The following is a 27,970-nucleotide window of genomic DNA, read 5'->3' on the forward strand; positions in this document are numbered from 1 at the left end:
ACCCCAACTATCTAATAACATAGTAGCAGACATTTTAATGATAAAGCGTCACAAGCCATAACAAATAATCACACAATAAAGCAGGAAGGAGCGAGGGTCTGTGTTTTGCCAATCACTTGGCTTCACGATTTGACCTGTTGGAGCAAAAATGACTGAAATGAGATGAAGGGGTGTAGAGTGGATTTTTAGGGGTGTCTCTTTCTGTGTGGAGGGGCATAAGGACACTTTTGCACCAGCCATCCTGGGCCAGTGTGCGAGTTCTAGACGCCCTGCCTAGTTTTGGGATTCAGATTAAATATATATTAAATTACAGATATTGTGAAAGCAGGTCGCAGCTTCAGGCTGTGTTGTATAAATTCACAAGATGAAGATAAAGCTTAGTTGGATGAGCGCAGAAGACATGATTTTGACCTATATCACAAATACAGCATATACAAAAATCAGTAATTCCATAAAGTCATTAGTGTATAAAACAAATATAAATATCCATAGTCAACAATAAAAACAAGTGACATATAAAAAAAATAAAAATAAAGTAAAATAAATTACAAACCGCAATACAATCCTGGTGAGAAACTTGAGCAAGGTGCTGCTAAACTACAACCGACTAGCATAGCATGCTGGGAGTTGTAGTACAACAGCTACTTAATTAACTAAATATCTCCCACAGCGGAGTTATAAAAGATTTTGTTCTTGGCAATTCATGCCAGGGACATCCAATGGAAGACTAGCGAGTGAACAAGGCAATCTGCGGTGACCCTGTGTGTGTTTGGTCTGTTCCACCTGACACTGAGAGTTGCGCTTAGAGCGGTGTTCTGGGCCGGATTGGAGAACTAGATAGAGCCGCCTCACCAAACACATTGGCGTATGAGGATTTCAGGAACTGAACGTAGTTCTGCATGCTGCGATTGGTGCTCTCCGACTGCTCCAGTCGGTCTTTTAGATCCTGCAAGCGGCTCTGGAACCGCCGGTCAGCCTGGAACAGAAAGTCATGAAATGACGACATTGTTACGGAAACCAGCAGCAGAATACAGCACGCCCTGGTGCGCCGTACAGCGCAAAGAGAGGCAATAGCAAATCATAAAAAGATATGTCTTAAAATGAACACACTAGAATTCACCTGCAAGTACTGTATCCACTGCACCCCAGACCAGATATGTGGGAGGACTTTACTATGAATGGGAAACATTTTAAATTATTTAAATATTTTGTTCAGTTCATTCTTGAATGATTAGAACCATTATAGTTATTTTATAATATATATAGGTGAGTAGGAATATGAACCATGTTTGATTATGTTATTTTCCATCACTGGGAATTGAATTCCCCCCCTTACAAATGTGTCCTTTGTGGAGATGAGGTCAGAGCGTGGTTAGGACTTAGGATAGTGAGGTGTACGGTCATGTTAATGTGATAATGTCTTGTCTAGGGTTACTATGTGCGATAGATTCAGCTTTAAGGACTAGAGTTAAGACATTCACATTGGGGCTAGTAAATAATGAGAACGCCCTCATTTATATTTCTACTTTGAATAGTAAATGCAAACACATTAAATGCCATTAACATCCTTTACTGTTGGGAATAACAGAACCTCACTGAACGACACTAGTGCTGGATAATTATCTTGTGAGTATTATTATTATTAACCTTTATATAGTGCAAATATATTACACAGAGAATGTTTATAATTGACATCAGTCCATGCACCAGTAAAGCTTACAGTCTAAATTATCTAACACACACACAGTAACATTACCCTACCAGTATGTTTCCTTGGACTGGAAAACAGGGCAGTTGGATGAGACCCACACATGGAGAACATACAAAGGCTGCACAGATTGGAATAATACTCCCATTGCCCGAGCGCTATAAGGCAACAATGCTTACTACTGTGCCAGCAATATGGACATACTAGAGCCGATGCAGACTATGGATTATAAAAACGCCAGAATCATTGATATCAGGGGTAGACCTAGAGTTATTTTTAAGGGGGAAAGGGGGGTGATTTAGCATAGGCATGCCCCCTCCATTCTGATTGTCTGGCTCTGATTGGTGTCGGGGACACAATTTAAAGGTAGGCTTGTGCTGTGGAAGGGGGGGTGGGGGTTGCCCCAGTCACCCCCAACCCCTTGATCCGCTACAGATTAAGGTGGCACAATTGGACTGAAATTTGAGTTACATTCTACATAAAATGACACGGATGTGTTCTATAATAAATACATTGATGTAAAAAGCAAGCGCATTCCTTAAATATGGGTGTAACAGTTGTGGACTCTACCCATTAACGTGGTCTCCTCTAACAAGGTACTGTGGCTTGGTACCCGCCGGTATTTCATGGCCTTGTATGGTAGAGGTTGGATCCATAACTTACATCATCTTTGCTGCGGCGAAACTGGTTTAGTTCGGTTTTGGTTCTGCTCAGTTGCGTCTCCAGGTCCAAGATCTTAGACTGCGTTACCCTCTCTTTGGATGAAACTCGTTCCCGGCCCTGTTCCACCTGGAGGGGGTTATGAGATTGGATAAAGAAGTAAGTAACAGTGGTAAGACCCTGGTCTAGACAGCGATCGCACACCAGGAGTTACGTGCCTGTCTCCGGGAGTCTTCAATGGCAGCCTCCAGCTGCCGGGACAGGGATGAACATTCCCGAGTTTTTTCCTCCAGCCGCAGCTGGTTCTGGTGAATCGTCTCTTCCCGCTTGGCCACAACTTGTAGAAGTTCTCGGGTTTGAGTACCACTGTCTTCCAGTCTCCTGAAGAAACATTTTATACCATTATATTATAATGGATAAAAGACCAGAATAATAATCTTGTATTATATTAACGTGAACATTACATTTTATGTTCATCTAAAGCAAAAAAAAAAGCAAAAGCAAAAAAAAAAAACAAACAGGCCCCCCCCCACCAATCAAGTTGAACTGTAACAACTATAAAAACTAAAAAGATGAATGAAAATAAACTGAACCAGTATATCATATCATAGTCTTGTCATAGGTTAAGATATATAGCTTGAGTTTGTAATAATAAGAGACATTCTTTTAAAAACTACAACCCTAAAAAGACTGCGGATACCAATCAACATCTGATTTGATACAGCCAAAAAATCCAATCAGAGGATGAACATATATGGTCATGTATGCAACCATTGTCTGACTGCGACCGGTAGGATCTGGCTATTCAGTATACGATCCAGCCACACCCCAGCGTCTGTGTCTGCTCTTGTGTGAGTATCTTTGGTCTTTGTTTCTTAAGGCAATACATCTCCCTCTCTCTAAGGCTGGGTACACACTAGAGCAGGGGTGGGCAAACCTGTCCTCAAGGGCCATATCCAGTTCATGTTTTTAGGATTTCTGTCTGTAGAAACAGGTGGGGTAATTACTGACCCAGCCAAATAGATTAACTCAACTGTACATGATTAAAGAAATCCTAAAAACATGAACTGGATATGGCCCTTGAGGACAGGTTTGCCCACCCCTGCACTAGAGGGTTAACAGACAATTATAAGGCCAATCACACGATAAACGACCGTTCGGCTTGATATCGCATTAGTGTGTACACCAACGATAAACGATTATCGATCAAAAGCAAATCGTATCGCTTCATTTGATTTTTAAATCAGACTAAAAATGTCATTCAACGATGTTGTTCCAATTCAGCAGTGTGTGCGCACTCACGTCACAATCTTTTCAACCGATGGCTATGACAGAAGAAGAGCACAGATCTGAAGGTAAATCTTGTATAGTGTGTACACAGGAATGGGCATGCTGATTGGGACTTTGTCATTGGTAAAATCGTTAACGATATCACATTGTATGGTTATAATGCAGAAGCATAGATTCCTTATAGTCTTGCTGCATAGAACATACCTCTCCAGCTCATCCAGCTTCAGAGTTAGAATCTTATTCTCCTCCATTGCAGATTGATACCGGTCCCTTGAAGACTCCATCTTGTCCCCTTGCTGCTCCATCTACAAAATTAATATATGCAAAAACATTTTTTTTGTTTACTAGTTGATAAAACACAGCAGAGGTAGGCAATGGTGGAACTACAAGTGCCAGCATGCCCCTCCACCTAAAGACTCTTGGGATGCTGGAACTTGTGGATCCACAATGCTGGCGAGTCACAGGGTGGCGCACCCAGAAACCTGGACCTGTGTAGCACACAGTGATGTCCATGTTATCGCCATGGAAACACAAAATGGAGTATGTCAAGTAAGAATGCCGCTTGCCATGGACTATTGTATGATATGAGGTGGAATCTGTATAGTTAGTTTCATCATCAGAGGACTAATAAACCTAAAAGGACACTTGAGGGATTGTCTACTAACCTTGCAGTCTGGTGCAAAATTTGCACTAGACAACAGCAGCCAATCAGCAATGAGCTGTCATCTCCTCTACTACAAGCCGTCAATGAAAGGAAATGTGATTGGTCGCTATGGTTTAGTGCAGATTGTACATCCACATACAGTGCTGGTAAGTGAGCTCTATTGTCTTACATTGCACATAAAGGAACAACTAGCACCTTACTGGTGTTCATGGAACATCTTGTCGTTTACTTTCAAACTATGCCAAGCTGCTGTCATTTCTATATCCAATTAATATTATAATTATTATTATGTGACTTTTCTTACCTTTTTCTTTTCTACCTGTCTAGATTGTCTTGAATTGTGGCCGATTTATTTTCTCTAAAAAGACTGGCGTCAGCTTAGTTAACTAGGAAAGTCACACAAATATCCACAAGGCAAATCACTGCAGATTGAGTTTATTTGGCCATAGCAGCCGTTACAGTGAAAGAGGTAGAGGGGGTGATGCTCAGTTAGATGAGGAACAAACAGGTGTTAATAAGAAAGACAGAAGCAAGGACAAGGAACAGAAGCTATCTCGAGGTCAGTGCTGTCCGGCTGTGTCCACCATCTTCATAGTACAGCTATTGGTGCGCCACTTCCTTACCCGAATGCGCAAATCAGAGATGGTGGAAGAGAGCTCTGCGTTCTTCTGCTCATATCCCTGGAGCTGGACCTGACATTCCTGCAGCTTAAACTCAGTCATCCTCAGCATTTCTGGGAGTTTCTCTAGATCTTCTAAGCGACTCTGAAATTTACTATGAACCTGCAAACAAGGAAATGGTGCACTGAGCATTGAAACAAATCAGGATGCAAGAAAATGCGATTTTTGCTGCATTTTGATATATCCTTTTCTCTGAATCCATGGGGGACATTGGAAAGTTACTGGCAAAGGCTCAAGCTCCTCCCCCTCTATATTGGCTGTCTAAAACTTAATTTTTTTTTACTAACAAAGCCCCCGGAGTATAGAACACGAGGGAGGGGAGCAGAAAACAACAGACCATGAAATCCTAATCAGGATAACGGAAACAAAATGAGGAAACAAGAATACGAGCATAGAGAGAGAGGGTGTCCAGTGTTCCCCATGGATTCAGAGAAAAGAATTTCAAATCAGTCCACAAATCCCATTTTCTTATTCATTCTGTGGGGGACACTGGAGACATCCCAAAGGGAGGGAACGCTCTGTTGCAGTGCGTAGCACCTTACGGCCAATTGGGTGGCCACTCTGCACAGCTCAGATGAAGCCCTCTGCTGACTGAGCATCTTTCAGAGCCATGATGGTCAACGGGTGGCCCTAGGGCCACATTTGGCCCTCCAAGCCTTTACCTGCTTGTAACACGTGTTTATAATGCCTTTACATTTTACACACACACACTTTTTTTCTTTGTTTGAATGTATTGTTTTAACTTGTTTCTGCAATTAATGGTAATGTGCAGCCTTTTTGAATGCTAGAGGGCCGCACCATGTGACCCCTGAAGAGTAATATGTTGTCTACTACTGTCCTAGAGGCACCCACATATCTAGCAGAATGTTCTCTCAGTCGTAGTGAAAGGCTAACCTGCCCCAATGTAGGCTTGGTAGATTCCAGATATAATCCACCTTGTAATGGTCTTAGAGGCAGGTCTTCCTTTTCTGCATCATAGAGAACCAAGAGGTCCTCTGTCCGATGCACATCCTTAGTCCTACGGACATAAAGTCCAAAAGGCTCAAAGAATGAAGACAGACATCTTCATCCAGGGATCTTCCCCGATGTAAGGCCAAAACCACAAAGACGACCTTGGGTTGTAAAGACTTAGTCTGAAGAACAGCCCTGTCCACATGTAAATTGAGAAAAGGAAACTTACAGGACAGAGCCCCTTCCTAGCTGTGGATATGGCTACAAGGAAGGTGGTTTTCCAAGTCAGGAACTTAAGATCCAACAAATCTAGTGGCTCAAAGGGAGGGAGCTGCAATGCCGAGGGTACCAGATTTAGACCTCAAAGAACCACCGAAAGGGTGTATGGAGGCTGCACATGCAGCACTCACTGGTAAGGTCTGCACCTCTGGCAACATTGATAATGCAGACACCTGGATCTTCAGGGAGCTAAATCTCAAGTCCAGGGCTATAACGTCCTACAGGAAAAGGAGCAAATGCACCAACCGGAAGGATGAAGTAGGAATCCTCTTGTGCTTAAACCAGGAAATGTAGGTCTTCCACAGCCTATGAGAGTTCCTGGACAAAACAGGCTTCCTGGCCTTTGGCATGGTCTGAACCACACTGTCTGTAAACGCCTTGGACTTAAGGATCATGGCCTCAACAGCCATGCCGTTAAAGCCAGCCGAGATGACATCTAGTGCAGAAAGGAACCTTGGCTTTGAAGGTCCTGTCTTAGAGAGAACCTTCATGGAAGAGTCTCTTCATTGCTGAGGTGGTCCATCTACCACGACCCTGTTGGCCAGTCTAGAACAACCAGGATCACTCTGCACCCTCTCTTTTTACCCTGTTTAGAACCCTTAATAATATTGCTACGGAGGGAACAGGTAAATGAGAAATAATCCTACGGGACCGGTTTGGCATCTGTTAACAATGCCTTGGGGTCTTTTGTCCTGGAGCAGCTGTTACTCATCTTGTGGTTCAACAGAGATGCTATCATATTGAGATCCGGTTGACTCAACCTGTCCACCAGCTGCTGGAAGACTTTTGGTACGAGAGACCACCTCCCTGGATGAAGGGCCTGTTTGCTGAGGAAGTAGGCTTCCCAGTTCTCCACTCCTGGAATGAACACAGCCTCGATGGCCGGAACATTTTGCTCCGCCACAACACATGAGCCTAATGCTTTCTATCATGGCCTGGGCACTCTTGTGGACTATCTGATGACTGAGATAGGCCACCTTTTTTGCCCTTCGAGACAGGACAAGCTCTAACCAGGGTGTTGAAAATCACCCCGATTTCCAGCAGTTATTGGGAGCTTTGACTCTTTGTCACTCACATTGACATCAGTTTCAATCGTGACCGATTAATTTATGCTATTAAGGGGGCAATGTGAGGAGTTGGCGGGTGTCTACTGTCCAGGACTTATTACACAACCAGCGGCTTCTTGCATTGCCCCCTTAATAGCATAAATGAAAGAGTCGCGATTGAAATGGACATCTGTGTGAGTGCCGTTAACTCTGACGTGTACTGCTCGAAATCTTCAGAGTCTGTTTTTCAGGAAGTCGCAGTTGACTGCATGTCGGAGTTACAGCATTCGAACTTGTAGTCTCTGTAAATGCAGTCGGGTTTATGGTGGTTGCGAAAGTGACCACCACCGCCAATGGCAGTATAGAGGGAGAGGAGCTTGAACTTTTGCCAGTAAATATAAAGTGCCCAAGCTTCTGTCACTGCCCTTTATACCCTAGTGTCACCCATAGGATGAATGAGAGAGTATTCTTTAAGTTAAATGTTACATAATGTTTCCCTTGGTACATTGGAAGCCAGAAGAGGTCAGATGCCTCTACCTTGGGTTTTACACCCTGCCAAGAGACAACGGTTACTGTATTAGCTTTTGCAAAGTGGAAGAACACCCTGAAAAATTACTGAAAAACTCAAACAAACGAAAAAATGCTAAAAAGGTTGCGAAATTATTGGTTTCTATTCCAGCCAGATGTCAGATCTATGGTCAAAAATTCCATGAATGGTGGACACTGGAGGAAAGAGGTCCTATATGCTTCAAAGGCTCAGGGCCAGCACGAAGACAAGAGAGAAGAGTGAACAGGCAGAGAAGAGATAAAAGGGGAGATGGGCATTAGATGGGGCAGCCAAGAGTCAAGGACCAGCATCCGGAGAGACATAAAGACAAGTTATGCAGGAGAAATGTCCGTGGTCTTTGTGTGGATGGTGAAGGAGGTCCAAATACTATTTAACAATCAGGTCCTGTAACCTTTAGGTAGACCACAGGATCAAACTTATGTTGATGGATCGGAGATTGCAACTCCCTGAACTAAATCTGGGGCTGCAAAATTAGTATTTGAAATTGTGCAATGGAGACTAAATTGATAAATTATATTAAATAAAAAACAATTTACAAAATATATAGTTAAAAAAAAGAAACTTCCATATCAAAGTGATACATTCTGCGAAAGTTATTATCCTGAGAAATCAATATGGCAGTCCCAACTTAATAAAAGAAAATATACAGAGAAATAAGTGATATTCTTCAAAATGACTTCTGTCTAGACCAGGGCTAAACCAACCTGTGGCTCTCTAGGTGTTGTGAAACTACAAGCCCCAGCATGCCCTGCCAGCTATTGGCTGGCTATCTACTGGCAAAGCATGCTGGGCCTTGTAGTTTCACAACACCTTGAGAGCCACAGATTGGCCAGGCTTGGTCTAAATTATTTACAAACCTTTAGAAATTAAAGGAAATTAAGTATGATTGTTAGAGAATATACAGAGATGGTAGTTTATCTGTCAAATTATATGCCTACGAAGTGAGTCTTAACGCTTCATTCAACAGAGCATTGATCTCACAGAATGGACCCATCATCTACATACCGGCAGCCATTTTGTAAGCCGAGCCAATGGATTCAGTCCACAAAATGGCTCCCTCCGCTGTGTGAAGGCAAAGGGTCAACTTTAACATGGATATATTGAGATAATAATTTGACATACGTGTTCTAGCTCGTGGTTCATCTCCTCCTTTATGTTTTTACTCTCTAAGGTAGATCTTTCCAGCTGCAGGCACATATGATCTGCTTCCTGCCGAGTCTTTTTCATCTGCAGGAGAATACAGTCAAAGCAGAACAATGTACTATGTACCTCGGTCATCATTTGTTCTCCTCAGTACCCCATTTTATCTTTGTGCCTCACACACAAAAAAATAAAACTGAAGGGTGAGGAAATACAGCAGTGTTGGGCTAACCTGTGACACTCCAGGTGCTGTGAAACTACAAGTCCCATCATAACCTTCCAGCAATAAGATGCTATATATTGACAAAGCATGCTGGGACTTGTAGTTTCACAACACCTGGAGTGTCACAAGTTAGCCAACACTGAAATACAGAATATAAAAGAACAAACCTGATCTTTATAGGTTTCCACCAGACCCTCGTACTGCCGCAGAGAACTCTTGAGCTGCTGCACCTCGCTGTGAGCCAGGGTTAGTTTTTCTTCCACCGTTGTTAAATGAGTCTATATTGAAGAAATGAAAGAGTTATATTACATATTAGCTAGGCACGCAGTGTGTATTGTTTTCCCTTTAGAGTTAATTGTACATGTGGCCCCTTAAATAATACTAATTTAGGGTTGCATTTTTTGACACTAAACTGACTAATGTTATTGGTCTAGTATAGGGAAATGTATACACTACATGTAGTTTTAGGTTGTCCAGGCCCAGATGAGTGAAAAGGCCAGAGGACCAAGCCTAGGGCAGCAGCTGTACAGCACTTGGCTCATGTTCACTCCGCTTTTACTTGACATATGATGTTTGCTGTTATTGCAGCCTTTCCAATGCTATTGTACTTCTGGTCTCACAGCGCTGGGGTCATGAGTTCGATTCCCGACCATGGCCTTATCTGTGTGGAGTTTGTATGTTCTCCCCGTGTTTGCGCGGGTTTCCTCCGGGTGCTCTGGTTTCCTCCCACACTCCAAAAACATACTGGTAGGTTAATTGGCTGCTATTAAATTGCCCTTAGTCTCTCTCTTGGTCTGTGTGTGTATGTTAGGGGATTTAGAATGCAGGGACTGATGTGAGCGAGTTCTCTGTACAGCGCTGCAGAATTAGTGGCGCTATATAAATAAATAGATGATTGTATTATTTATATATTGTAAACCGTGGCATCTCCAACTTTTTCTGGATCTGAGCATGGCCCCAATGTAAACAAACTGGTCCCTAGGAGCAAGTGTGCAAAAAGAAGATTTTTTACGTACCTAAAACTAATACAAGTATAGGCAGGAGCCTATACCGAAGTGACCTATCTCCTAGGCACTTAGAAAAAAACTGAGGTCTGAGCAGGAGAGGAGGGGCATAGTAGGGGAGGAGTGTAAGGATGAAAGACTTGAGTCCTAGACTCCTAGTCCCACGTACTGTACCCAATGTATCGCAGTGTCCCCTTAGGCTGGTACACACTATAGAACATTTCTCTCGATGCGATATCCTTAACGATTTTAACAACAAGTAAAAAAAAAAAAAAGTCCCAATCTGCAAGTCGATTCCTGTGTACACACTATACACGTTTTACCGTCAGATCTGTGCTCTTTATCTGTCGTAACCATCAGCTGTAAAGATGGTGACTCTGCACACCCCATAGAGATCTATGGACACTGCCAGTCCTGAGTGCATACACACTGCAGAATTGGAACGACATCGTTCCATTGTTAAGATTTTTCGTTCAGTTTAAAAATCAAATGAAACGATACGATGAGCTTTGGGACAATAATCGTTCACTGTTGCAGAGTACACACTAATGCGGTACGGGGCAGAACGGTCGTTTATCGTTTGATTTGCCCAATAGTCGTCTGAAAACTGTATAGTGTGTACCCAGCATTAGTGACCATTGTCATTTACCACACCAATTGGGGAGTAATTATTTTTCTTTACATAAAGAAAGCTATTATTCTCTGTCGTAGGCCACTTTAGGTTTAAATAGGCTTACTAACAGGATGTCCGATGTACAAAAAAAGAAAATAAATAAATCGCTCCCAATGATCAAACTCTTTTCTCCGTTCTGATAAGATCCTGAGACTGTCACTCATGGATCTGTGAATGTTCCAAGTAGTTGGCCACTGACCTTCAGCTTCTCGTGCTCCATTCGTAGGTTGGTGTTCTCGGTGGTCTGCTGGTGGAATCTTTCCAGTTGAGTTTCCCGCTCAAATCGTGTCTTCTCCTCAGTGTTCTGACTCTCGTCCAGCAGCTGGGATACTCGCCTGGTCAGGGGACATATCAGAACATTGTTATAATAAACCCCAATACCCACCTCTCCCGATTACAGTGTTCCCCACCCATCTTACTTGTTCAACATGGTGATCTCAGTCTCCGCTTGACTCTTCTCTTTCGTCAGCCCGTTACAATGGCTCTTCCAGTTCTCGATGCTGGAAAGTGCTGAAGAAAGCTCAGCATTCTGTCATTAGAGGAGAATGTGGTTGTGATACTTACAAGTAAACAGGTCTTTAAAAAAAAAAAAGTATATTGGTCGCCTCTATCTCAGATATTCAACAAAAACTCGCACCCTTCTGCCCCCTTTTTAAAAAAACTTTCCAGGTTTGTCATTTTCTTTTCCCCAACCGATACCCTACGGACTCTTACCCTTACGGCTATGTTTGAAATCCTCGCTCTCCAAGGGTATGATCTCCTCCATCTATAAATGGTTGAGATTGCCGTTGACTCCCAGGGCCGCCATGAGTGACCTGGGCCCTCCTCCTGACGAGTTTGCTGGGAGGAGGACATTGCCACGAGCTCCACTTCCAGGCCAATTAAAGAAATAGTCTGTAGGTGGTATTATACACCAGACAAACTCTCCAATATGTATGCTATGACCACTCCGAGCAGCTGGCGGAACGGTGTTCAGAGAGGTACGCTTCTTCACATCTGGTGGACCTGTCCTCGCATAGTCCCCTTCTGGAACACGGTCCTTTCCGTTCTTAATTCAGTCTCACAACGTCCATTATCCAAGGATCGGTGGACCGTTGTACCTCCCAATACCTGAAGAGAGCGCTCCTTCTAATAAATTGAACTCTCACGCCCATGCCGCTGCCAAATCCCTAACAGCCAACCACTGTAAGAACCATAACCCCCAGCAGTGTCGGCTCTTAAAAACTATGTGTGGCGTACTGCAGGCATGGAATGTATTACTTACTATCTTCATGGCAAACACAGTTTTGAACTTGTCTGGGCCCCCTGGCACATTAGGGAAACACGTAATTCTCTGCCTACCTCTGCCCAGTCTACTTTTTTGTGACCTTTCATTCTTATCGCGGTTCAGGATATGAGCTGCCTCTGGATCCATCGGTCTGGGCAACATGCACCACGAAAAATATCTGGCAAGCAGTGTTATTTCTGTTTCTTGTATATGCTGTTATATACCGATCTGCCAGTGTCTAGCATTTGATTTGATCTCATAAGTGCTATGTACCTGCACACCCCCGCTTATTGTCCCCATCCCCCATCCTTCATTTCTACCCACCCTTCCCTACTTCCCGACTGGCTCTCATAGCTTACATTTCCCCTATAAGTATACTGAACTACTTTGTGCAATTTAGGGAATTTCACATTGTCTTGCTTATTTTAGTAGGGCCCACAAATAAAAAAAAACCTCTCCAGTATCCAATATCCCAATCCAGCATTGAGAGTCATTGTGACATCATTTTTTACAAGCAGGTCAATTAGACAGGCACTATTAGATCCACCTTTCGCCAACAGTGAGTAGCACTGGGCAACAGGCAGCATGGTGGCTCAGTTGTTAGCACTTCTGCCTTACAGCACTGGGGTTATGCGTTTGATCCCCGACCATGGCCTTATCTGTGTGGAGTTTGTATGTTCTCCCCGTGTTTGCGTGGGTTTCCGCCGGGTGCTCCGGTTTCCTCCCACACTCCAAACACATACTGGTAGGTTAATTGGCAGCTAACAAATTGACCCTAGTCTCTGTCTGTCTGTGTGTGTGTGTTAGGGAATTTAGACTGTAAGCCCCAGTGGGGCAGGGACTGATATGAGTGAGTTCTCTGTACAGCGCTGCAGAATCAGTGGCGCTATATAAATAAATGGTGATAATATTATTATTAATAAGAATAATAATAATTTGATTGGATCATCATCCACTCATTTTGTTGGGACCATATATGCAGGTATACAAGACAAATCGTACTACATCACTAGTATTACTGCAGCGTATCTTGCATGCCATCCCTATGGGCTCCATCTTCTTCATACACAGAAGTGGACACACGTATTAATGACACAGCTACAATAGATGTAAATCACCTTCTCCACGAGCTGGGAATTAAGCAGCTGCACAGAACCTTCGCTCCGCTCCGCTCGATGTTTCTGAGCGCGAACTGATTTTTTCAGCGCTTCCTTCTCAGACTCCACCTTCTGACCGATCTCATTTAACTGAGCAGTCATCAGGTCCATTTCTTCCTTCTGCCGAGCTTCTGTGTGCTCCATGTTCTGTAACCAGAGGTTTAATGAGATGGTGCAGATAGCAACGTGTGCTCTAACCCACTGTAACCAGATATTAGATTTGATAGGTTTTGTCAGGGCCTGATTAAGGGTTCAGATCACTAATACCCTTGTAGCACCCTCTCTCCTTCCACACCAGGCTAATATACATTTTTTTGCCTACCCCATATGTCCTTAATTTCAAAATCTACCTTCGTTAATCACCACCCCCAATGTGTACATTCCTGTGGCTTCAAAACTCAGGCTTTTAAAAGGCAATCTGTGCCCCTCATTTGGAATCATAACTGTATAAAGCGTTAACGAACGCTACTAAGGGTGAAGATGGAAAGGGTACTGTCATCGCTCCGCTCTCGCTTGTCCTTGTCTCTCCAACTTACTTATCCTCATGGGAATAGGTCAAGATTAAAACTTTACTACATATTTCTTTCATGTTTTTTTTCATTTTACTTTAGAGAACAACTATTTCATAATTTAAGATGAATTTCAGTTTATACCTGTCCCTGTCACCCCCAAAAATCCTTGTACCCTTGACTGCAGCCTAGTCCAGTGTTGGCTAACCTGTGACACTCCAGGTGTTGTGAAACTACGAGTCCCAGCATACCCTTCCAGCAATAAGCGGCTATATATTGGCAAAGCATGCTGGGACTTGTAGTTTCACAACACCTGGAGTGTCACAGGTTAGTCAACACTGATCAGTCAGTGTAGTCAGTCTATTGGAGAATCAGGCCCAGAATTTGGGGCCTGTGTCTTGTATAGCATACCTGTCATTTGCACGCAGACATTTTGTGAAGTGAAACCAATATTCGGCTTATGAATCCATTTTGAACTAGTGAAATCACAGAGCCAGGTTGCAAATGACATGCTGCTTGCTCAGGAAATCTTGGATCAGCCCACAAAATGGAGACAAGGAATGAAGAGTAACTAACTTCATGTCTGATACAGCCTATCAGATCTTTGCTTTCTATCGGCCAATCAGATTCAAGGATGTAAACGTGCACTATGCAAGTTTAAAAGAAAAAAAAAAAGCCTAAAAACAAATTCTAATTTAATAAATACACGTTTAATATAGTGTATGTAACAGAGACCATACTCTGCTTTTGACCCCACTACAGTAAGTTTACAGTAAAGGGTAGTGAATGCTGAAATTGGAGAAGTTGGGTTTATCACGGATGCTGCTACTCAGAAAACGGACAGTTTTAGTGAATCGGCGAATGTGAATAACAGAGCTTTATCTTCAGGAGGGAAGTCCTGGTGCGTCCACTTATAGATCCAATCTTAACGAGTTAACCCTTTCCTCACCCTCAGCTGAACAGACAGACGGTTATTCTCCGCCTCGCGGGTCCTCAGCTGCCCCTGTAAGTGAGCCCTTGTGACTTCTAGAGACTTGGAGTATTCAGTCGATGTCCTAGCTAGCTCCTATGGAGGGAAACACAATAGTCAGACTATGGGAATGCACACTCTAAATACCAACAAGAGATCATTTGTGTTCCTGCGGAATAAATAAAATACTCTCCTGGACCTTTTCTGTCTTCAGCTGAAGCCGGAGATCGTCTCTCTCTTTTTCGTGCTCGTGAAGCCTCAACTGGAGATGCTGCAAAAAAAACAGGAAGTTGGGTTGGTGACAATGGAGAACTTTTCTGCATGCTTAAATAAGACATCTCACAGATATACCCAGATTTGGAGCGATGGGTTCATCTAGAAGAGTCCATCTGCCCAAAGAGACCCCTTCGGGGGCTTTTCAGACCACTTTCTGTAGCTAAACTTAAGTGCACAACACTTGTGCCAGTTTAATATAGTTTCCTGTTATATACAAGGGGTCAGATTCCCCCTAACAGTCCATCAAGTTCAACCTATTTTGGATCTCCTACGATCCCTCTCTTATATTTGATATTGATCCAGATAAAGCAACCGCCAATCTGTTTCAAATCAGGAACAATCCCTCCGGACCCAATATTGCAGTCCTATTTCTCCCTGGTTCCACAACTGTCCACTTCAGTTTAACGGTCATATCCCTGGATACACTTTTCCGCTAAAAATTTGTCTAACCCTTTCTTAAACATATCTATTGAATCTGCCATCACGACCTTCCCTGGCAGTGAATTCCATATCTTGACTGCCCTTACTGTAAAGAACCCCTTCCTTTCTGGTTGTGAAACTTCCTCTCCTCTAACCTTAGGGGGTGACCGCGTGTCCGGTGTATAGTCCTTGGGGTAAAAAGTTCCCATGAAAGCTCTCTGTATTGACCCTTAATGTATTTGTACATAGTAATCATATCTCCCCTTAGACGCCTCTTTTCTAAAGTAAACATGCCTAAACTGGCTAACCTTTCCTCATAACTTAATGACTCCTTACCCTTTATCAATTTTATCGCCCTTCTCTGAACCCTTTCTAGTTCCAAAATATCTTTTTTATAGAGTGGTGCCCAGAACTTTGCCATCTTACTCTGTTCTATTCTAGTGAAGCGTTTGCTTGTCCATGTACAAGCGCTTAAGTTGGTTAAAGACTCGCTCAAATTTTACAAAATAACTTGGGTTATGTTGGCTGAGGCCGTTCTTCAATGATCAGGGATAGACGGAAAGGACTCTTTAAACAAATATTTCCCTAAACGGATTTAATACATGTTTTGTACTTTTTGGTTTGCGTACCAGTTTTTTAATGCAGAATAAGAGATTGTTAAAAAAATAAGCAATTTACTATTTCACTGCCAATCAAAACATATATTCCAGGAGATTGGTCTATTTTTGAAACGTTTACAAATCTAATTTTGCTACCACATTTCACGAACTCCCTTCCCCCCCCCCCCCCCCCCATACAGTGCAGCAGACATGGGGGTTTGAAAAACCAATCAGATTCTAGCTATCATTTATTTAGTACATTCTACTAAATGACAGCTAAAATCGGATTGGTTGCTATAGGCAACATCTCCACTTTTCAAACCCGCCGGAAAACTCTCAGCTAGATACATTTACCCCCTGGTACATTAATTAGCTGCTGACCAAAAAGGACCTTAGTGCGGGCGTTTGTGGGGTAGTGAGCTTAGACTGTACGTTCCAATGCGGCAGGGACTGATGTGTTTGATTCTCTGTACAAAGCTACGACATATGGTGGCACTATGTAATAAATAAATATACCGCTCTTTCTGTGTCTGCATCAGCCAGCTTCTTCAGCAAGACTTCTTTCTGTTCCAGCAGCCGGTGTGTTTCGGACTGTAAACAGAAGAGGGTCTCAAAACTGGTACCTTTTCTTGCCAAAATTATTCCATGTCCCCCCCGAGTGATACAAAACATAACCTCAAACTCAGATTTTATGATTATTATTTAGATGATGGCTCTCTTACTGGGAACCGACAGTCCATGTGTATTGCAGCAGGTATAGTTGTGAGGTTATACAAGCAAGACTGCAGGGAATTATTACCCACCACAGTAAAACAGAGGCATTCATAAAGCCGTATTAACATGGAGTCTACTTGCCTGGCGGCTGAACTGTGAAACGACAACAGTGTTCTGTTAAAGTAAATTTTATGGTCAACATTCAAATTTTAGTGTTTCTAAAATTTTCAAAGCTCCAAATATTGATACCATGGTTATATTTGCCACTAGTTTTGAAGCTGAATTAAAACATTTCAGATTTTTTCCCCAGCTGTTGATGAGCTCAATATTCACCTTGTCGGTTACTGTATGAAGTTGTAACTTCTTACAGACGTACTAAAATATGTAAGTGTTACAGGGATTTGCCAGAACAGAAGATTACTGCACAAATCCTACAACAAGTATGGAATGAATGTGCTGGAATTCATTTCTGCTTCTCACCTCTCTACAATGTTGCTCCCGCAGTAGAGTCCTCAGAGTGCGGTTTGTCTCTTCAAATGTTTTCAGTTTCTCCAACAAGATTTCTTTCTGTTTGGTGAGTAAGTTTACATCAGTAGTGGTCATTCTTTTCTCCTGCAGAGGAGAAGAGTGGTCAAGGAAGGGGTCTGACTAGCAGGCCGGCCAAACAAGTGCTTCTTACGATGCCCATCACTTACATGTTTCATCAGCTGGATGGAGTCACGCAACGCATTAACCTGTCTCGCCGCCTCCGCCCCGTCCAGCTCCGCTTCCACCAGCTTAGACAACAGATGTGACTTCTCTTCTTGTAGTTGCTGCTTGTGCCACCTACAACGGGGGAAATAGATAAGGTACAGGGGTTATTGGAGCACAAAATCCAACCAACACAGCACAAGAGGGTAGTAAACAGAAGATAAAAATGGTGACTTTTCTATAGTATACGGACTTCATTGGCCACTGTACGAAGGATAAGTATCCACCACCTTTTGTTTCCTTGACGTTGAGACCACCCTAGTGGTTTTATGCTTAAGTCTTTAATGATGCCAAGAGTGTCCACTTGGTCTCACAAGGAGGCCACAATTACCTGTCCAGAGAAATATTAATTGCATTGGCACACACAGCCCAAAACACCACTTTTGGACCATCTAGGGCTAGATTTACTAAACTGCAGGTTTGAAAAAGTGGAGATGTTGCCTATAGCAACCAATCAGATTCAAGTTATCGTTTATTTAGCACATTCTACAAAATGACAGCTAGAATCTGATTGGCTGCTATTGGCAACATCTCCACTTTTTCAAAATCCGCAGTTTAGTAAATATACCCTCTAGTCGAAGTCATTTGCCAGCATGTAGAAAAATGCGGCCTGTCCTTTGTACAGCTGGTCAATACATATTCAATACAGTGGATTAGTGTTATTGTCTCAGCTCTACTAATAAGACTGGGCGATTGGAGTTCTCCACTTCAGTGGGCTGCAGTGATTGTCTTGACATATGCTGTACAGTTTCATCTTGGAATGGTGGTGGGAGAGGGTAGAATCTGAAGATAATGAACATTTTTAAGCTCTAATTGTCAAGTGAAGCTGGTGAGAAGTCATCACAATCCTTTCATGGACTAACCAGCTGCACGGGCTCTTGGAGACACTTTTAAAAAGGACAGAATTTGGTATATTCCTTTTAATAAGAGGGTTACAGGTTTGAGAGCTCTATTGGGTCTCCGGGCCACCTGCTGACCATCACTGGAGGAGGCTCAGGATCTCTATAGGAATGTTGAAGACTCCCTCTGACAGATATACCACAGCCCTGCTATGCTATGCTAAATAATTCAATGAACTCTCTCAGGCAGGAATTAAAGCTATGACTCTGCAATACAGCTTCTTAAACAAACCACTGCTTGACAGCAAAACTGCCCATTTGGATACCTACAAACTTAATCCGGTCTCTTCCTTCATTCGGTCAATGCTTCTCTTCAGACGGGAGTTTTCATCTTCCGTCTCGGCCAGTTCCAGAGACACCTCTTGTAGTTCTTCATCCTTGGAGCTCAACAGATGCTTGGAGGCCGCCAGCTGGTCTTCGTACCTCTCGGTGGAATGGTCCCGTTTCTGTAGCTCCACCTGATAAGCAGAGTTTGTCGATAGGTTGGTCTTCCCTGTTCTTATACCGATTTCCCCCGAGCTAGGCAGAGGTCCAGACATTCCCCTCACCTCGTTTTTCAAGGTCCCAACTTCGCACATCAAGCTGTTGATCTTTTTCTCATAGGAATTGATCTTGCTTCGCATACACTCTTCTTCATCGGTGGACAAGTCACTCATACGCAAAGCCGACATCATCTTCTCCATGTCCGGTGGTGTGATTTCCAAGCGATGTGTCAAACCCTGTTGGAGAAAGTAACAACATGATTCCTACGGTAGGTCCGATAAATATAGTTAAAGTGCCCACCCTTTTATGACGTACATATGCCTTCTACATTGCAATAATTGTTTAATGGTTTCATTAGTTCAGCATTAAAATTATATGGCACACCTGTGGCGGCACTTGGGCATAGTGTAAACTCTAATAATTTCCGTCTGTTGTCCATTAATGGTCTATAGTGTTACAAATTGTACCCGACTCATGAAGTTGTATCGGTAAACTCTGTATGGTCACAGGGCAGTTTCTTGGCAGTTATTCATTTCAAGAGATCTGCTTATGAGCAAAGTTGGCCCTGGACATGAACACCTAGATTTCTGCTCACACGCGGATGGCCAAATTGGACTGACCCAGTCATTCCTTGATCAGGCCTAACTAGTGGATCCCATTATTGGGATCAGTCAATGAACGCATATATAAATGATTATCGTGGTCAACGACTGATCTAATCTTCAGGCCAGAACCATCCAAATGGTCACCATTGGTGGGACGGTGAGGACCACACGTTGTACCTTCAGGTCTCGGCCAGGTAACATGGCTACGTATCGTCTGCTTTAGGTTATGTCAATCACAAAATTTGGAGATGAAAATTTTAGGAACTGATCCAATTAAAAGTAAATTAATTACTTAATTCTTGCCCGGATGCCACCTCTCTTTATTAAGTTACTATCTATTAAGAGCTTTTAGTCACTGAATAAACATTGTTAAGGGCAGTAACAGCAACCAAGGACTTCCTATAATAGAAACAATTGCTTCCATTATTTAATTTGTCAACATGTTAAACTTATGTTTTAGAACAAGTACTCCTTTTAGTGTAACTAAAGTCAGAATTATTAATTTTTTTGGGGGTTTTGTATAGGTTACAAAGTACAACGGAAATTGTTTCCAATTGCATTTATTTTCATTTTTCTGATCTATGTTGTCAGGTTACCCCTACTCACTGCAGCAAATATATTTGCTATCTCAAATACATAAGTTGTATATGGATTGATATAGGAGTTATATAACTCAAACATACCAACATAATGCTATCCATTATTTGTTTAAATAGTGAATATTATTAGCGTGTAAAGGAAGAAAGCTGTGCGTCACAATGACACAGATTGTGGTTAGAGGCATTTAGCAGAAGCAGTAGGAATAGTAGTATATATATATATATATATATATATATTGCAAACTGGTGCACAGGTGACTGAATAAAGGTGCTGTAACCCATGGCAACCACCCCATGCCTGTCCTTTTTCTAGTGGTTTACCTCCCAACCCTCCCATTTCTTGGTTGGACAGTCCCAGTTTTGGTTGACAAACCTAGTATGACCACTATGACTTGGTGGCATACCTTGGTGGAAACGTGAAGTGGTTTCAGTGGGACAGGCCTAACTGATCCCAATTGTTTTGTATTTTGAAATGTTGGGAGATACGAATGTAGAAAATAAAAGTAAACTCTGGTAATAGGGGCTATAACAACTTTTCCTGTGTACCAGGTTTTATAAACGTCCCCCATGGCATGCTGGGACTTGTGGGTTAACAGCCGGAGACACTCAAGCTTCCTAAGACTTGCCTTTTTCCCCTTGTATTGAAGACCAATTAGAAGATGTAATCGGTATAGCAGTCTGTCTAATGGTTATAATGGGTCACAGTGTTACCTCACCCAATAAAATCTTGATGCCACATACAAATATGGTGATAGAATTGGCTCAGCTTCAGATCTCATTCAGGTATATTGTTGTTGGTAGCATTTTCGGGTGTTCTATGGTCATCAGTTGGAATGGTGCAAAGCTCTATGGGTCAGGGGCCATACAGCCTATCAGAGGTCTAGAAGGAGCTCTTGTAACAATGATGCATTGTTAGATCACAGACCAGCTTTAACTGTGTCCCTTTACTGCTGGAAAACAAACCATGAGGTCATATTTACTGTTATATACAGTACAGGAAAAGATCTTACCTCCCACTTGTAACCCGTATCCCGTGAAGATGTTTTTCCCGGGGGAATCCACGGGACCCTGGTCTTCACCTTCACGCTACGACGTAAATTTCCTGCATCGCTTTTCATTTTACTTCTGGTCCCTTTCTGATAAGAGTATATAAACACGATCAATACATTTATATATAATTTACAATTTTTAAACCAGCGGCCTGGTGAAGTTGTACCTCTGTAGCCCATTTCGGGGTCCAGAAGATCTCCACATTAAGAAGCAACTTCTGCAAGTCCTGTGTATTAGAACTAAATTAAATACCTGATTATATGTGACTAAATAATTCTGGTATGTTTTACATGGTAGTCTTTAAAGCAAGCTTAGGAAAGATCTGGCTTTCCACACCAGATGCAGTCAGGACATGCTGGGACTTGTAGTGGAGAGCCAGAGCTCGTCTACTTCTGCTTTTAGGAAGCTGACACTTAACAGGAGAGATGTGGTTTTTTCTTACATCACTGTGGTACTTCATATGTGGAAAAAGTCCATGTTGGGTCTTCGTTGTCCTTTAATGGGACAGTGACATGGAAAAATGGGATTTTTATAATTACGTTAAATCCTTTTCTCAGATAGTAGTCTATTAGATACCTAGGGTTAGATTTACTAAACTGTGGGTTTGGAAAAGTGGTTTTATAGCAACCAATCAGATTCTAGCTTTCATTTCTTTAGTGCATTCTACAAAATGACAGCTAGAATCTGATTGGTTGCTATAGGCAACATCTCCACTTTTTCAAACCCGCAGTTTAGTAAATATACCCCCTAGTATTTTTTTTTACCTAAAGCCCCAATGGACAGAACAAAAAGGATCAACTGAACAAGAGAGAGAGGAAACAAGGTTCTCCACCAAAAGACAACTGTAGAGCAGGACTGAGTATCCACTGTCCCTCGCTGGACAATGGTCTGCATGAATAGGTCAGACCAGTGACGTTGCTGCCGTCTGTCAAATCCTTCCACAAAATGGCTGCCTCCTCTGTGTGAAGGTGACAAAAGGCCACTTTAAGCATTCCTTTTTATATTTATCCAAAGCCAAGGGATTATGGTTCTACAGTGTTATGTGGAACCGTTAAGGTTTTATTTCTGGTTTCAATTTTAATAAATTAAAAACAAACAATATTCCGAACTATTATAAGTCAGTAGATCAGATCCAACCATGTCCCACCTGTACTTTTGAGGCGCTTTTCGGTCCCTTCTTAATATGGACATGTACCGGAGTGCTTTCGTGTACGTGGACGTGAAGGGGTGGAGAGGGCGAGCGGCGCTTCATGGTTTTCTGGTAGACACAGAATAATACAAGGAAAGTTCAGTATTTGACAGAAATTAAATGAACACAAGAGGCCCAAAACACTGCATGTCACAGAGTCCGACAGCGAGTCATTACCGCACTACGCCTCGGTCATCTTATCAGATCACACCGGGGAACAATAAAAAACATGACAAGATGTGTAACAGCACAGTGGCCTAGTAGTTAGCACTTCTGCCTCACAGCACTTGGGTCACGAGTTCAATTCCCGACCATGGCCTTATCTGTGTGGAGTTTGTATGTTCTCCCCGCGTTTGCGTGGGTTTCCTCCGGGTGCTCCGGTTTCCTCCCGCACTCCAAAAACTTACTGGTAGGTTAATTGGCTGCTAACAAATTGACCCTAGTCTGTGTGTGTCTGTGTGTCTGTGTTAGGGAATTTAGACTGTAAGCCCCAATGGGACAGGGACTGATGTGAGTGAGTTCTCTGTACAGTGCTGTGGAATTATTGGCACTATATAAATAAATGGTGATGATGATGATGAAGTGTACACAAAATCTTCAAAAAACAAAAAACAAAATATAAAAAGAGAGGATTTGGGAGAAAACTTAAGTGCACAAATGCTACACATTTATAAAATCTAGTCAGGTCTGCTGCCTACCATAGGATGTTTTGTAGTCCTATGCAGACGTGTAATTAGAAATGACTGGTGTCATGGCATAATCTGTATAATATTGTACATGGCAATGAATATATTTTACTTAAATTATACAAAAGATAATCGATTAATATTGAATAATTGAACAGTGTAACATACTGGAGAGTGTCATTACCGGCCATTATCCTGTAGATATTCACTGCAGATGATCTGGGCTAGTACACACAGGTGGTTATAATTCACCCATCCCTTCAGGTGTAGAGACACAGGCACAATAGGGATCACTGATCCCTAGGAGTTAAAAGCACAACCATGCAGATTTTTCCCCAAATAACTTATGACGTCTCTCCTCTCTTCTGACAAGCAATGATGGTGCATAGTACAGTAACACACCAGGAACAGTCTCCGAGTACCATAATAAAGATCATCAATCATTTTGGAGTAATACAAAGACATTATTCCAATTGTCGATCACAAGTCCATATTCTATATCTTGTGACAAGCACGTCAAACAGATGATGGTGACACAGGTTTGCTGAACCACTTTGCTGTAGCTTTCCTCATGGATGTCAGGATGGTACAGACTGCAACTCTAGCTAGACACTCAGTCCTCTCACTAGTCCTAGTCACCGGCAGCTGGCTGGCGTCAGTCACCACGCCTATAACACAGATCCAGCTATTTATGCTTCCTCCCCAGCACTAATTAGCTGGACCATTAATTAATTACACCCATGTGCTCCACCAGTGGTCCTGTGATCTGTCTGTGGATACTTAACACACAGACCCATTTTCTTTATTAATCAATGGTCTCTATTAGGGTGCAGTAACCCGTGCTACACCATTACTACGTGTCAAAATATTTAATTATTGTGACAATCATTGAAACTATACTATATAGCACATTTTGTTACTGCAGGACAGATCATGGACACACCTAGGACTGTAGCGCTCTCAGCTCTCGCAGTACTACCATCAAACACCGAACAAACCAAAAATGGAGCCTTGTGCTTCCAGGATGTCAGACGTCGGTAGTACAGGCAATCTAGTGCTTACAGTGACCTACAGTTCTCTTTTCTGAGGACTATCTGTCTATACAAGTCCAAATCGGTCGATAGGCGACTATTTTGGCAAGCTTAGAATCTGTGTTTATCTCACCACAAAGGCAACGCAGGTAAGGCTACATAACCACTGCCATTAATATTCTGCAATTGAGATGCATTTCTTTACCTTCTGCTTGTTTGTGTTATGATCTCTCAATGTACAAAGATGCGCAACAGGTCAGTGCTTATACTTGAAAGTTAATAATCATAATAAACATATTAAGAAATAATATGAAAAATCATTGTATCAAAAGATACCATACATATTTGTGTTCTACATAGATGTATCTGGGATTCTGCTATTGTGCGTTACTTTAAGAGATGCTCACTGACTCCCGTGAACTGGTTTTGGTTTTGCATCTGGATTAGCTTTTTGGGTTTGGCAAAACCACCCTCCTGTGTTTTGGTTTTGTATTTTTTTTAGAAAAAATCCTAAAATATGTTAAAATCACGTAATTTTGCTCTTTTATTGATCCTACATTATTAACCTCAAAAACACTAATTTCAAGTCATTTGCAGTCAATTTAGACCACCTCACAGGTCACAATATTATCTTCATACACTTTCGGACAAAGACTGCAGCGACCTGGCTGGATGGTAAGTGACAGAGCACTGACACAAACACATGGCAGTTCCTAGCACACCTAGGACACATTGGCACACGGCAGTGGCAGAAAAGAAAAATGGGGGTCAGCCCTCCCTCCCCTCGCTATGTTGGATCTTAAAAAGGAATTAAAAACTTGCGAGATCCGACGACGTCACAATGACGTTTTGCTTAGTTCCGAGGGCGCATGGCAGTACCGAGCCAACTCGGCTCAGTACTGGGATCCCCTAAGTTCGGGTGGGTTTGGTTCTTGAGGAACCGAGCCTGAGCATCTCTAGTTACTTTTATTGCTTCTTGCGCGTCAGATGCACTAAAACAGCACATCACATTTCAATGAGACTTGGTTAAAAAGCATTTACACGTGTTTGGCTAGGACAAGATACCAACTTCCTGTTTTACCACAAATGTATGTGTACAAAAGTAGATTGAACATAGTTGACAACACATACATAAAGACGTTGCAGTTTATATATCTTTTTACATGCATTAAAAAGGTATTTTAAATGGCAGTGTGTATGTAGCCTAAAACTATGGTGTGCAACCGCCCATGAGCACTAAAGGTCTGCTAGTGGGAATAAATTGGAATAAATTACATGTACTCCACCCTCTCTCACACAGTTGCCAGGCCACAGAATTTATTTTATAAAAACAAACTCATGTCTAGCATTTATAATGCTTTACCGCTATATCATTGCATTATTATCAATTATTTATATAGCGCCAGCAAATTCCGTAGCGCTTTACAATTGGAAATATTCAAACCTTCTCCAAAAGTTAGTTGTGTAATAGCATCTAGAAAAGAAACGTGTACAGAAATATTAATCTAGGGGTTCAGGACTCTATAGTGTGATAAACCATCTGCTGTGGTATTTAAAGGGTGCTGGATTTTACTGACTGGTGACAAATTTGATACAATTTCAGCTGTGCTTCAGCAATTTGACAATTGGCAAACCAACATTTCCTTCCTAAAATGTGTCACTGGTTCACCAACGATTAAAAAATACTTGCAATGTTTCACACACATTAAATATTGTAGCTGAAACTGGATAACAGATTATATTTATACAAGTGTATAAACTGCAAGCATTCATAAATAATAAAAATACAGCAATACATTTAACCTTAGTTTGTGGAAAATAAGAGGCAGAGTAAGATTAGTACAAATGTTTTGCACTAAAAGTAATAATAATAGTAAGAAGACATATAGAGAACCTATATCTGATCAGGACCACCTATGAGTAACAGCAGCTGACAACAAAAAAGCGTTTAAAGAGAAACAAATACAATAATGCATTCTACCTAGAGTAACTTCCTACCTTAATGAAGAATAAATGTACTTTAAAAGCAGAAGACTAGAGTAAGTGTACTAAGCAGGTAGGTTTCAAGCCACCTGACTAGTAACAAGCCTTGGATAAAATCCCAGATGACTGGAGTCCTAGTAAACTGTTCCTATGGATACTGCTTCCTCTTTCAACTGCCTAATAAACCCAAGCCGTAATCAGGGAGGTGATAAGACACCAAACATTAGCCTCTTCCAATACAAACTGGATTGTTTTCAGCATTAAATTAGAGTTTAGCTCTAGACTTTATTTTTGTTGCAAAACCGGTTCAGCCACCTCAGCTTTTGCAGGCAAATCTTAATCAAGACTACAAACCGCATTGGCAAAACATAACTGTATACAACTGTTCAAAAGCCAAGAAGATAAAAAAAAATAATGTAAAACAAATTTTGCAAAAAATCCTTATTGCTCTGGATATAAGTTTGTGCCACTGGGGATGAAAATGTTGTTGAAGTGTCCTATGAAAAATAGGTTTAAGGGCAGTGTCAGACAGATGCCTTTCACAGCTAGCGCATGTCTTAACTTCAGAAGTGTGCACAGCTATTTATTCAGCCTTTTATTTGATTTTGAAAGAGTACAGAACTTTTACAGCTCACAGCTTGTAATGTGCGCTATGTGATCGGGCATGCTCAAATATAATGCGTGTTACTTGGAGGGAATTTTTACGGGCAGCATGGTGGCTAAGTGGTTAGCGCTTCTGCCTCACAGGGCTGGGGTCATGAGTTCAATTCCCGACCATGGCTTTATCTGTGTGGAGTTTGTATGTTCTCCCTGTGTTAGCGTGGGTTTCCTCTGGGTGCTCCGGTTTCCTCCCACACTCCAAAAACATACTAGTAGGTTAATTGTCTGCTATCAAAAATTGACTCTAGTCTCTCTGTGTGTCTGTATGTTAGGGAATTTAAACTGTAAGCTCCAATGGGGCAAGGACTCAGTGGCACTATATAAATAAATGGTGATGATGATGATTTTTAATTGGGGACTTTGAACTCCGGACATACTACCATCAGCGGTTTAAAAACCGGTCAGGCGATTAAAGTGTTCACGTGATATCCTCTCATAGAAATTAATGATTGATGCTGCACTTTAAATGAGCATTTAAAGCAGCCATGTGACTGTCCTCAAAAATCATATATATATATATATATATATATATATATATATATATATATATATATATCTCCACCTCATATAATATAGCACAACACATGATCACCTTCAGTATATAGATGGCCCAAATACATAACTAGTAAAATGTAAATTATAGCCTGTTAGCATCATCACATGACCCTGCTCTTCCAATTGTAATGGGGACTGTCTATCTTATATAAATAGAACATTCAGTAGCACCATCACGAACAACAACTACGATCTATGAAGCGAAGTAAGACAGCCAGTGTTCTACAGCTGTCGTAGAACTACAAGTCCAAGAATGCCCTGTCATTCTTAGGCAACCCATTGAATTCCATAGGGTGTGGCACTACAAGTCCCAGCAGATTCTTCTCTGGCAGGTCATGCTGGAGACCCACAGTCTGTCCTAGCCTGCTGGGACTTGTAGTTCCACAATAACCTTAGAGCCACAGCCTCTGCACCATTAAACCCCACTTACTATCACCCTCCTCCTCCTGCCCCTCCTGTGTCACTTACTGCCCCATGCTTACCATAGGCGGTGGCATCTTATCACTGGGCACACTCCAGCCCCCTCCCCACTAGGTGAAGCCCCTTAAGCTCAGGCAGCACCGCTCTACTGTCGTTCCGGAACATGTTCCCCCATCTCTTCCTCATTGGTGGATTTAAACGGCGTCTCCAACAGCCGCGCTCCCTGATTTGTCAACAAGAGAACCGGTGGGCGGGATTATGT

General features: G+C 42.1%; 1 protein-coding gene across 3 annotated transcripts; it reads right to left on the reverse strand.

The window, feature by feature from the left end:
- Positions 1 to 15: 15 nt before the first annotated feature.
- On the reverse strand, positions 16 to 27,960 carry ODF2 (outer dense fiber of sperm tails 2). Of its 3 annotated transcripts, XM_075185126.1 has the most exons (20): positions 27,771 to 27,959; positions 22,332 to 22,442; positions 21,145 to 21,270; positions 18,996 to 19,166; positions 18,718 to 18,905; positions 17,494 to 17,623; positions 17,279 to 17,410; positions 16,601 to 16,675; positions 14,989 to 15,060; positions 14,769 to 14,885; positions 13,272 to 13,457; positions 11,306 to 11,415; positions 11,086 to 11,221; positions 9,377 to 9,487; positions 8,969 to 9,073; positions 4,946 to 5,104; positions 3,863 to 3,963; positions 2,587 to 2,749; positions 2,372 to 2,497; positions 16 to 976 (listed from the first exon to the last, which is right to left on the reverse strand). In XM_075185126.1, the coding sequence occupies exons 1-20, from the start codon at positions 27,783 to 27,785 to the stop codon at positions 803 to 805; spliced, it is 2,508 nt and encodes an 835-aa protein (XP_075041227.1). In that variant the 5' UTR covers positions 27,786 to 27,959; the 3' UTR covers positions 16 to 802. The 3 variants fall into 3 exon arrangements, with proteins under 3 accessions (XP_075041227.1, XP_075041225.1, XP_075041226.1); XM_075185124.1 differs by lacking the exons at positions 16 to 976; positions 2,372 to 2,497; positions 4,946 to 5,104 and having other exon boundaries at positions 2,539 to 2,749; positions 27,771 to 27,960; XM_075185125.1 differs by lacking the exons at positions 16 to 976; positions 2,372 to 2,497; positions 21,145 to 21,270; positions 22,332 to 22,442; positions 27,771 to 27,959 and adding an exon at positions 20,851 to 21,063 and having other exon boundaries at positions 2,539 to 2,749.
- Positions 27,961 to 27,970: the final 10 nt, after the last annotated feature.

Source organism: Mixophyes fleayi, chromosome 9 (assembly GCF_038048845.1).
Source record: "Mixophyes fleayi isolate aMixFle1 chromosome 9, aMixFle1.hap1, whole genome shotgun sequence".
NCBI lineage: Eukaryota > Metazoa > Chordata > Amphibia > Anura > Limnodynastidae > Mixophyes > Mixophyes fleayi.